The sequence below is a fragment of the Vulpes lagopus genome, chromosome 9, assembly GCF_018345385.1.
Source record: "Vulpes lagopus strain Blue_001 chromosome 9, ASM1834538v1, whole genome shotgun sequence".
NCBI lineage: Eukaryota > Metazoa > Chordata > Mammalia > Carnivora > Canidae > Vulpes > Vulpes lagopus.
Genome location: NC_054832.1, coordinates 18,943,509 through 18,956,561, shown reverse-complemented (window position 1 = coordinate 18,956,561; position 13,053 = coordinate 18,943,509). Strand labels below are relative to the sequence as shown.

Below are 13,053 nucleotides of genomic sequence, written 5' to 3'. Positions count from 1 at the left end.
TGCAAACCTGACAGTCAAATTAGAGGAAGCTAGAAAGTATAGAAAGGTTATAAGCTGACAGAGGAGAGAGAAAGGCAGACATACAAACAACATATACCCCAAGTAATAGAACATGTGCATGCAATCAAGTAATCATAGCAGTATAGACTTAAGCATAAGTTCTAAGCATTTCAGAAAGTGAGAAAGACAGAATAAAGCGAGGCTAATAAATATTAAAGAACTTCTGCATCTGTAAACCAGGGCACATGCCATTTGTTTCACACAAAATAACTTTATTGTAAACTATGGAGGTAGAGAAAAGACAGGAAAGGAACCATGTTAGAAAAAAAAAAAAAAAAGCATGAATAGGTGGGGCATCTGGTTGGCTGGATCAGAAGTGTATGTAACTCTTGATCCTGGGGTTGTGAGTTCAGGCCCCACACTGGGTGTAGAGATTATTTAAATAAAGAAAAACTTAAAAATAAAAGTAAAGAATATAAGCACAAAGAAACTCTTAAAGTATATGATAGAGGAATAAGGAAAGGCTGAATCAACATATCTATCTGAGTTTACTAATAATGATCTGTGTAATTATAAAAAATATTTTGAAATGTTGAATTACCCACTAAGAACTATTAAAATGTATTAATGTATTTTACAAAGAATATTCCAGGACTATACTAATAATCAGAAGGATGCACTATGAAACAAATTCTCTTGTAAGCCCATCCATACACCAAGTACTGATTAGCAAATTATGTCTGCTGGCAGAGGACCTACTGTTCCAGACAAAAACTTAAGTATTTGATTTGGAAGCAAAGTAACTGACCTCTTCCTTTAATAAGCCATTCCCTTTATCATAAAACAAAGTCAAAATTAAGACTTAAAAAACTTTTAACATTATTTAAATGAGGTAATAATTAAAATGGATTTAACTTTGAACTATTTTCCAGGACTTCATTAAACATTTTGCAATGCATTTTAATATTTTTTTATAAAACATAATTTGAAACCATTTCTACAATATTATGTAGTGCCAAATTCTTATTAAAAAGTTGGACTATACTGCCTCCTAGTGGATAGTTGAGTATGCCTGAATAACAAATTTAAATTTTAAAAATATTTATCAAATAATAAAACTACAATTTGCTATAGCACCTATGGTAACATATCATCAGCAGCCCATATAACTTTTTAATATCATGATATGCAATTCATATAAATAGTTAAAATAGGATATTTTATTTGACCTGTAATAGTCTAATGTTTTGAAACAGAACATTAAATATTTCTTAAGTAATCTCTGAGCATATTTTTGTAAAATACCTATAAATGATTAAGAGGTAAAAATAAATAGTAAAGTATGGAACTTCCAAATGTTATATCAGGGCTTACTAGAATAAAATATGTCCCTCTCCCTCACCTCTAAGAAAATTTTAGGCAGTATTACATCAAATAAATGATTGTATGCTGACAACAGATATTTATTTTTATTCACCACTGTAGCGAAATAAAAAAGAATGTCTTCAGAGCATAACACTTTGTTTACTTATGAATGTATTTAGGTAAAAAGGTTAAATAGTTCTAATGGGGAAAATATTACCTATTCTATGAGTATAGTTCAAAGACTGGGTTATAAAAAATTAAGGAAGGAAAAATTAAGTTGTGAAATGGCAACAGGAGATTTTGTTTTTATCAATATTGAGAGCCAATATTTAGATTAGAAACTTCTGGTACATAACTCAAATGATAAAGAAATAAATATTCCATGTTTTAAAAAATATTTTCTGGGGTGCCTGGGTGGCTGAGCATCTGCCTTCATCTGGGGTCATGATCCCAGGGTCCTGGGATTGAGCTCCACATGGGGCTCCCTGTTCAGTGGGGAGTCTGCTTCTCCCTCTCTTTCTGACCCTCCTCCCTACTTGTGCTCTCTCTCTCTCTTTCACAAATAAATAAAATCTTAAGGAAAAAAAAATATGTATACATACATATATATTTTCTAAAGTATGGAAGCAATTGGAGGCCAGAAGTAGGAGAAAGTAGTACAAAAAAGAGTCCTAAGGTTGGCATTTGCCCAGAGGGCAACAGCTTAGTGCAGGGCTTGAATTTCAAAGGACTAGCCTTTTGTGGTCAGGAAGTCGGACTTCCTCATTAACCTAGATTTTCAATAGAAAAGCAATATCCAGGGTATAGGGTGGAGAAATAAAAAAAACAAAAATCTTCCTGAGAGGAAACAGAACTATGAGCCTGACTGCACAAGGCCTTGATGCCCCCAAATCACCCTTTTTTAAAAATGGGGATCAAAACCAGAAGTCTAGAGTATATAATGAGGTCTTAGGTTGGTATAGTCGCATCCACTTGACAGAAGCTAAGCCAATCTTTTTTTAAAAAATATTTATTTATTTTAGAGAAGGGGGGAGGCGAGGCAAAGGGAGAGGGAGAGAAAATCTCAAGCAGACTCCCTGATGAGTGGGGGAGGCCAACATGGGGCTTAATCTCGTGACCTGGAGTACATGACCTGAACCTAAAACCAAGAGTCAGACATTTAATCAACTGAGCCACCCAGGCACTCTCTCCTTTTTTTAAAGTGAGTTTCAAGTTTATTACCCTTTTTAAAAAAGCTTTTGTTTATTTATTTGAGAGTGCGCACGCGCGCGAGAGAGAAAGAGAGTAAGAGAGTGAGCACTGGGAGGGAGAGAATCTCCAGCAGACTTCTGCTGAGCAGAGCCTGACATGGGACTCCATCTTACCACCCTGAGATCATGACATGAACAGAAATCAAGAGTCAGGAACTTAACTAAGCCACCCAAGTGCCCCCACTAAGCAAATTTTTATGGAGAAATCCACTTTGAAGATACAAGTCTCAAAGAGTTCTCAGTGATGAAGTTTCAAGGTATGTAAGCTTATCGAGTATCCTTGGCAGAAACAATATATTGCAGATGCACAAAGACCACAAATACTAGAATCAGATATAAACACTAGGAATTATGTTTACTACACTTAAAAAAATAAGAAGGAACCAAAATATGACAAAGAAACATAAAAACTATCAAAACTGATCAGCAAACTTGAAAAAAAGACAAATAGTAAATCTTTAAGAAAAAATATAATAATGCAAATTAGGAACTCAAAAAAAGGATTGATCAGATGAGACATAGGAAAAAAGAGAACTAGAATATAGACATAAAAAAATTATTGACAAGCAGCACAGACAGGGAGACCTAAAATATGAAAGAGAGCTAATGAATCATGCACAATGAAATGAGATAATCAACTGTAAATATAATCAGATTTCCAAAGGGAAAGAACAGATAGAGAATAAATGGAGTCAATAATAAGTAAGAATTGACAAATTTTCAGAACTAAAGATACCAGTCCTCAAGCAAAATAAATAACAAGACTTGAAACAGGAAAGCCCATGCCAAAGGAAAGATCTCAAAAGTATCCAAAAAGAAGACAAAATACATTCAAAGAAACAGAATGTATTATCAACAGCAGTAACAGAAGCTAAAATCTGTTTGAACAATAGCTTCAAACAAGTGAGAGAAAAATGGTTATCCCAGAATTGTATATACTACATAAGCAAAACTACCCTTCATAAAAGAAGGCAAAAATAAAGACAGTTCCAGGCAAAAATAAAAAGTTTACTATTAAGAGAATGTTATGATAGGAATGTCAAAAGAAATATTTTAAGAAGGAAATAATCCCAAAGGAAGGCTGTTATGTGAAAGGATTTAGAAGCAAAGAGAATCATAAAAAAAATCAGTAACTATGTTAAACAATAACAAGAAGGTTGAAATTGAAGGGGTTTTAAAAATTGTTGAATAGAAAAAGAATCCTAACTGTGATATAGAGTAGGTGTTAAAAATCTTTTAAGGACCTTGATTTGATCTGGAGGAAAGTAAAGGCATTGATTAATCTTAGATTTCTAATAAATAAACTCAACCAATCCAAAAGAAAGCAAGAGAGAGAGGAAAAAATAAAGTAAAATCTAGTTCAGTTTAAATTTAAAGTAAAATGATGGATAAGGCAAACACGACCAAAAGAAGGCTGATACAGATTATTAGTATAAAAAAAGTACAGCTTGAGTTAAAAAGCATTATTGGAGAAAAGGGCTAGTACATACCCTGATTAATTCTTAGTAAGACTACAATTCCACACTTAAATTCATCTAACACTAACTCTTCAAACATACAAAGCAAAAACTGATAGGATTACAAAAAAAAAATACACAGTTGATACTGTAACATAACTCTTTCAGGTAATCAATAAATCATTTTTTTATAAAGTTTTTTTTTTTTTTTAAGATTTTATTTCTTTATTCATGAGAAACACAGAAACAGAGAGAGAGGCAGAGACACAGGCAGAGGGAGAAGCAGGCTCCATGCAGGCAGCCTGATGTGGGACTTGATCCTGGGACTCCAGAATCACGCCCCGGGCCAAAGGCAGGCACCAAACCGTTGAGCCACCAGGGATCCCCTTTTATAAAGATTTTATTTATTTATTCATGAGAGACACAGAGAGGCAGAGACACAGACAGAGGGAGGAAAAGTGGGCTCCATGCAAGGAGCCCGATGTGGGACTCGATCCTAGGAATCCAGGATCAGGCCCTGAGTGAAAGGCAGATGCTCAACCACTGAGCCACCCAGGCATCCTGGTAATCAAATCAAATGAACAAAAGTAAGACTTCATTTGATTGGAACAACATACTTTGCATATTTGATATGATGGATAAACAGGCGCAGATATAAACACTGCTCTCTCTCCAAGATGTTTTCAGCAAACATCAGCAGGTACCAAGTAATTAAAAAGAAATGCAACAAAACTGTTTGGCTACATGCAAAACAGTAAATAGTAATTTGAAAATATATAGATTGAATAATAATGAATTAATACTTAACAAAACTTGTGACACAGTTAAAGCACAGAATTTACAGCCTGTACGTTAGCACATTAGATGAGAGGCAAGACTGGGAAAACAGTTTCTGAACTAGTCTTTCTACAGATGATAAATAATAAAAAATACAATAAACTTACTGCTACTGGATCCTTCTGGTGAAGTTGAGCAGCTGTTACTTGTTTAAATCCACCTGGGTAGCTGTGAAAAGAAGCCAAGATATTAAAACTGGGAGTAGGCTATGATATTCTTGACTATCATTTTATAAAATGAAAACTAGGGATCCTTGGGTGGCGCAGCGGTTTGGCGCCTGCCTTTGGCCCAGGGCGCGATCCTGGAGACCCGGGATCGAATCCCACATCAGGCTCCCGGTGCATGGAGCCTGCTTCTCCCTCTGCCTATGCCTCTGCCTCTCTCTCTCTCTGTATGACTATCATAAATAAATAATAAAAAAATTAAAAAAAAAAAAAAATAAAATAAAATGAAAACTATTTTTTATTATAAAATTATTCTTGTCTTGGGAAACTATGCTGTTCGTTAGTGTCTTAAAAATTAAGCAGTAGCCTATGCTATTTGAAATGCTGTTCTAAAGTGGTCAACTATCATTATTTTGTAAAAGTTCCACATCTGGAAAATTCTTGGCCTAACTATCCTTCTATGGAATTTAAAGTTTTCATTCATTCATTCCGGGGGAGTTTGCCATGCTTGAATTAAGAAAAAAAAAAAGCAGTGAGCCAATATGCTTCACATTTCCTGCCAAGTCAAAATGTCTGTATAACCTAGGAGTCATGTTTGGGGAAAATAGTGGTAGGCCACTTTTCTGAAGTTGAGTTCATACTCTGAATAGGGAATGATTCTGTTTCATGTTATCAGTTGGTAAAAGACCACAAAGAGTTATATGCTGGTCCTAAGTAATAAAATATTTCATTGCATTCATAGCAAAAAGATATATGAAATGGATAAATAGAGATTAAAAATAACATATATACACATATATACGTGTGTATGTATATATATATTTGGGATGGTATTGGTGGCAGCTTAGTAACTTGGATGCCCCAAATCCCAGTCTAGAATCTAGGTTTGCTAGTGGCTGCCAGTATAATATTAGGTAACTTGTTTTACATTTTTATATGAGCTTATTCACATAAGAAAATGATAATATCTGCTCCATCTACCTCTCAAGATTTTTACAAGAGTCAAATGAGAAAATGTTTGTGACAGTGCTTAAGAAATTTAAAACATTTTCAGGATGATTTGAATGTTAATAGTGAAAGGGAATATAAAGGAAGGGAAAAGAAATGTTGGGAAATATCAGGAAGGGAGACAGAACATAAAGACTCCTAACTCGGGGAAACGAACTAGGGGTGGTGGAAGGGGAGGAGGGCGGGTGTTGGAGGGGAATGGGTGACGGGCACTGAGGTGGACACTTGACGGGATGAGCACTGGGTGTTTTTCTGTATGTTGGTAAATTGAACACCAATAAAAATTAATTAAAAAAAATGAGATTACTGTAAAATACTTCAGTGTTCTTTGTTAAATGAGGTTTTGAAAATAAAAAGAAAATTCATTGATTAAAAAAAAAAAAAAGAAAGAAATTTAAAACAAGGGCCCCTGGGTAGCTCAGTGGTTGAGTTTCTGCCTTTGGCTCAGGGCGGGATCCCGGGTTCTTGGGATCAAGTCCCGCATTAGGCCCCCCACAGGGAGCCTGCTTCTCCCTCTGCCTATGTCTCTGCCTCTCACTCTGTGTCTCTCATGAACAAATAAATAAAATCTTAAAAAAAGATATTTAAAACAAAAACAATCTACAGATGTAAGGTTTCATTAGGCTGAGTAGATAAATAAAGCCTAAATGATTTCTGGTAAAGGGGAAAAGAAAATATAAACTCAGCGTACTCTGTGAGAGAGTTAAAGATTACTTAAATGTGATTCCTTTTATAAGTTTCTTTTGACAAGACTTGAAAACATTTGAAGGAACCACACTTCAGGAATACAATTTAAGAAGGCAGATTTAGAGGGGATCCCTGGGTGGCGCAGCGGTTTGGCGCCTGCCTTTGGCCCAGGGCGCGATCCTGGAGACCCGGGATCGAATCCCACGTCGGGCTCCCGGTGCATGGAGCCTGCTTCTCCCTCTGCCTGTGTCTCTGTCTCTCTCTCTCTCTCTGTGACTATCATAAATAAATAAAAAAAAAAAAAATTATTCTTTAAAAAAAAAAAAAAAAAAAAAAAAAAGAAGGCAGATTTAGAAATTGGTTGAGAAAGACGGATAATTTTCAATATGATATTCTTATATTTGTTTCAAGGAATTTCAATTTCAGAAAAAGAAATACCTGTCTAGACTTCAATTCCTGAATTCTTTTTCTCCATGGAAAAAAGTACTTTATACCTTCTATGCTAAAGATCACCTTTCTGTTTTTAACACTGGGATGCCAAATTCTAAAGCATAATACCATTTAAATTTTATTTCAAGAGAATCTGGAGATAGAACATAAAATTCTCAGTAGACAAATACTTGAATAATGTGATAAATACTCAGTTGATTTTTACTGGTGAAAAAGTAACTATACTTCTTCCTCCAGGGATAACTATACTTCTTCCTCCTGAATGGAAGAGAAGAAACTTTGTTTTAAATGTTAGTCAAATCTTCTCAATTCAAATCAAATTCAGTAAATACTTACTGAATGCCTTTTGTGCTGGGTGCTGAGGATATATGGGTAAATATAACAGTATCCTGTCCACAGTAGAAATGACTAAGTGAATTCTACTGAGGCATCTAGCAGTAGGCTGTATTTCCAACTTATACCAATACATTTTAGATGACTGAACAATTAGAGTTCAAAGTTCAAGATGCACACATACACATCTCACCTGACCTCTAAAATCATGAGAAGTGAATGTCTATGAAATATTTTAAGAAAAGATTTTCTGAGACTGGAAAACAGAAGAAATTACATGGGAAAAGAAGGCAGCCCGGGTGGCTCAGAGGTTTAACACCTGCCTTCAGCCCAGGTCGTGATCCTGGGGTCCTGGGATCAAGTCCCACATCAGGCTCCCTGGACGGGAGCTTGCTTCTCCCTGTGCCTATGTCTTTGCCTCTCTCTCCATGTCTCTCATGAATATATAAATAAAATCTTTTTAAAAAAATTTAATAAGATTCTGCTACTTTGATGGGCATCTATTGCTTACATTTGCATTATAAGGTATCAATGCTTTCCTTAGCACTTTCTCTGAACATTTTATCTATTAAGAATATTAATCCACTATTACATACATTAATCCACTATTACATAATACTATTACATATTCTTATACAAGAATATAATCCACTATTACTTACATACATACATTAATCCACTATTACATACTTTTACGAATTTTCTTAATGATGTCTTTTGTTGTATGGTTATTTTACTTTTATATAATTAAAACTCTTTTCCTGTGTCATTGTGAATTCAGTGTACTACCCAGTGATATGGCCTCGAAGGATGAAGGACTCCCATTATACTAGGAAACCATCAGAACATAGCCAGGGGAGTATATTTAGTGAGAAAGACACTGAAGAGAACTTACTGTATCTAGAGTAACCAAGATATAAAGGCGATGGTCAAAGAGAAACCATATAGAGAACTTTTAAGGAACTATAGATGTTTAGCCTAGGGGAAAGAAAAATTAATGGGCTCTTTATTGATCCCTGTCTCAAAATTATATAAAGGATGTCCTGTGGAAGAGATATGATTATTTTACACTGTCAAAAAAGGAGAAGTAAGACCAGTATGAAAGCTAGAGAAAAACAGGTTATGATTCAATAGCATAAAGATCTTTCTAGGGCGCCTGAGTGGCTCAGTAAGTTAGGCGTCTGCCTTCAGCTTAGTTCACAATCTCAGTCATAGGATCAAGCCCTACGTTGGACTCCCTGCTCAGCAGGGAGCCTGTTTCCCCCTCTCCCTCTGCTTCTCCCCCTGCTTATGCTCGCCCTGTCAAATAAATAAATAAAATCTTTATGTAAAAAAAAAAAAAAAGATCTTTCTAAAATATAAACCATTTCAAAGGTGGAATGAATGGGCTGCCCTACAAGCCATGAGATGTGTTATTCAACACAGGCAGAGAGGCCTGGATCTTGAAAGGTATGTTGTGGGATTTTAGATATCTTCCAAATTTGGGTTTCCTTAAACATCTCATGTATTTTCAGATATTTAAGATGGTACAGGAAACAGCACTAACATGAGTGATCGGAAAGAGAAAGAAAAAAGTTATATTGACTAAACGATGATAATCTAAACTAGAGAGGTTATGTGAAAAGCTTCTAGGAAAAGCAAATACTGTCAGTAATAATCGATATTTGGTATAATTCTGTGGGGTTTGATTGAGTAGATTATGTATGTAACATGTGCAAAATTAGTATTAAATGCTAGTTTTTGAAACAGCTTTTTTTTTTTTTTTAAAGATTTTATTTATTTATTCATGAGAGACACAGAGAGAGAGAGCAAGAGGCAGAGAGACACAGGCAGAGGGAGAAGCAGGCTCCACGCGGGGAGCCTGATGTGGGACTCAATCCCAGGACTCCAGGATCACGGCCTGGGCGAAGGCAGGTGCCAAAACGCTGAGCCACCTAGGGATCCCCTTGAAACAGCTTTTTAAGTAAGATCTATTTTTTTTTTTAAAAAGGGATGGGCTTGTTAGTTTACTTATCTATTTACTTTTTTAAAAAAGTAATTTCTACACCCAATGTGGAGCTCAAACTCACAGCCCTGAGATGAAAAGTCATATGCTCTTCCAACTGAGCCAGCCAGGTGCCTCTATAAGACCAAGAGTATATTTAAAGTAATATACTTCCTATCTTCCTTGACAATGGCATTATCTATTTTTTTATTTGAGCATAGTTGACACATGATGTTACATTACAGATCTACAACTTAGTGGTTCAACAATTCTGTGTGTTATGTTATCCTCACCACAAGTGTTGCTACCATCTGTCACCATACAATGCTATTATAATACCATTGACTATACTCCCTATGCTGTGCCTTTTAACCCTGTGACTTACTCATTCCATAACTGGAACCCTGTACCTCCCATTCTGCTTCACCCATTTTGCCCATCCTTTCTCCTGTCATCCCCCTCTGGCAACCACCAATTTGTTCTCTGTATTTATAGCTCTAATTCTGCTGTTTATTCATTTGTTTTTTAGATTCTACATGAGTGAAATATGGTATTTGTCTTTCTGTGTCTGAGTCATTTCACTTAACATTATACAAGCTAGGTACATCTATGTTGTTGCAAATAGCAAGACTGAATCCTTTTTTGTGGCTAATATTCCAGTGCATGTGCACAGGTGTACATTATTATCCATTCATCTATCAATGACACATGGGTTGCTTTTTTATCTTACCTATTATAAATAATGCTGCAATAAACATAGGGGTGCATATATCTTTACAAATTTGTGTTTTCGTTTTCTTTGAGTAAATAATTAGTAGTGGAACTACTTACTGGATCATATGGTAGTTCTATTTTTAATTTTTTGAGGAACTTCCACAATGTTTTCCACAGTGGCTGCACCAGTTTACATCCCTACCAACAGTGCATTAAGGTTCCTTTTTCTCAACATTCTCACCAACACTTATTATTTATTGTCTTTTTGATTCTGTCCATGCTGATGGGTGTAAGACGGTATCGCATTGTGGTTTTGATTTGCATTTCTCTGATAGCTAGTAATGTTCAGCATCTTTTCATATGTCTGTTGAACAATGGCTTTATCTTACCCAGTATGTGAGGAGTATACTTTTTGTTCCCATTTATTTCCAGAAAATGCAATATGTCTTGTGTTCATTATGACAACATGATCCCCACAGTCACCTAGATTTAAAAAGAACAAAAAAAGATTTTATATAAAAGTCATGACTTTAAGAAAAAGTGGTCTTGGTTATTTATAAAGCTTTTCAAAGCCTAAACAACACTTTAAAAAATATAAAGCAAGTCATGGTGCAACACCAAAATCATTCAACAAGATTTTGCTGTTCTGTTCCTCTTTTATATAACATCTAAGTATAGAAAGAGTTGGCCAGACATTTGGAAAATCTTAACACTGGAAGGTAAAAGAGAATATAATAAAGATGCCAATAATAACAATACATCTTTGAAAGGCAAGCTATCGTTATTCCTATTGTCTTTTCCCATTAATAATCACACTTTGCTAAAATGTTTACATTAACATGCCTTTAAATCTAATACAAACTTTCCCAAAATAGAAGACAAAATGAAAAAAATACAAATATAGATGTAAAAAGGTATACTTCACCAATAGGCAAATTGAAAACAAATGTGAAACATCACAACTGATTATTCTTCTCAAATTCAGAGAACAATAGAGTACTATGATCTTATGCTTAACTACTAAACCCAAGGCTTTTTCCAACCACATTTAACTAACTACATTTAACCTACCACTCTCAACTATAACATGCATATTTGATAAGATAGATTATCTAAAAATTAAAATATATTAGGTTTATTTTCCAGTGAAAAGTACCCCTAAATTTGGCTGATTATCTAAAAAACAAAAAAACCTAAAACCCTAAAAAGTCAACATGTGGTTTTCACAGGAGAAAAAAAAAAAATCACATCACAAAATCAAATAATGAGAAACATTTTTTAAATGCCTATTTTAGCGGATCCCTGGGTGGTTCAGCGGTTTAGCGCCTGCCTTTGGCCCGGGGCACGATCCTGGAGTCCCAGGATCGAGTCCCACGTCGGGCTCCCGGCATGGGCATGGAGCCTGCTTCTCCCTCCTGTGTCTCTGCCTCTCTCTCTCTTTCTATGTCTATCATAAATAAATAAATAAATCTTAAAAAAATAAATAAATAAATAAATAATGCCTATTTTACTACTAGGGACACTTAAAAATATCCTAAAAGCTTATTTTTTAAAGTGAAAAAATAAGTATAAACAAATACCATATATGACGACTAACGATTATAAGATTCTATGAAGCACTTTGTATTTGAGTGATAGCATTTTCAGAGAGAAGTACATCGTCTATGTGGAATAAGGGTAATGGAAAGAGGATGAAGCAGGTAAGTTTTCTTTACCACAGCGAGAGGGAATCTAGAAATGTAAAGGAGAGAATTAGGAAGCTTGGTGTTCATTGGATGAAAAGATAGTTTGATTGTATTTGGAAAATTGACTAAAGTTCCTAAATGTGACCCATGGTGGGCTACTAAGGCAATGGGGTAAATGAACCAGAAAAATAGAGAGGGTGAGAAGAGATCCACGGCATTTCAGAGAATGCTGAAGTTACCTTAATTTTCAACCAGACATTTACAGTTGAAGCAGCTAAGGCCTGCTGAGACTAAGTGATCTGCCAAAGCTCACATGCCGTGTTATTTAGCATCCTGTTCAGGCTTTTTGCATGATACTTATGTGAAGGAAAATGGAATCATTATGCTAACTTTACACAAAAGCTGAACTTATTTTTAAAATGTCTCTTAAGCTTTAAATATGCAAAAATCACCTTGAGCTACTCCAAAGCTATACTCTTTAGACATCAAAAAGGACCGTTCAAAGGACATTAGAAAGAATACCACAGATAGGATGAAAATCATGTTCTTTCATCTCTAAGGTATGAACATCTAATCTGGGAAGGAAATACATAAGAATAAACAAAGGAGACACTAACATAAATAACTCTAATGCAATGTACTAGGTGTAAATCATAAATTAATAAATTCTAAATGAAAAAAAAAAACCACACATACACACAGGAATGTATACACAGATACTCCAATCTTTTAAAACATTTTTTTTGGGATCCCTGGGTGGTGCAGCGGTTTGGAGCCTGCCTTTGGCCCAGGGCGCGATCCTGGAGACCCGGGATCGAATCCCACGTCAGGCTCCCAGTGCATGGAGCCTGCTTCTCCCTCTGCCTGTGTCTCTGCCTTGTCTCTGCCTCTCTCTCTCTGTATGACTATCATAAATAAATAATATTAAAAAAATAGTTTAAAAAAAAAAAAAAACATTTTTTTCAAGTTTTTTTTTTTTTTTTTTTACAAAAAAAAAAGCAAAAGAAACAAAAGCAAAAATGAACTATTGGGACTTTATCAAGATAAGAAGCTTTTGCACAGCAAAGGATACAGTCAACAAAACTAAAAGACAACCTACAGAATGGGAGAGGATATTTG

General features: G+C 35.1%; 1 protein-coding gene across 2 annotated transcripts in view; it reads right to left on the bottom strand.

Annotated features, from left to right (window-relative positions):
* The window catches only part of MRPL13 (mitochondrial ribosomal protein L13), a 49,423-nt gene that overhangs the window by 23,012 nt on the left and 13,358 nt on the right, over nucleotides 1–13,053 (bottom strand). For both annotated transcript variants that reach the window (XM_041768397.1, XM_041768396.1), the window contains exons 3-4: nucleotides 10,639–10,732; nucleotides 5,017–5,077 (exon numbers count right to left, since the gene is read on the bottom strand). In XM_041768397.1, coding sequence (XP_041624331.1) covers nucleotides 5,017–5,077; nucleotides 10,639–10,732 — 155 coding nt within the window. The remainder of the gene's footprint in view (nucleotides 1–5,016; nucleotides 5,078–10,638; nucleotides 10,733–13,053) is intronic.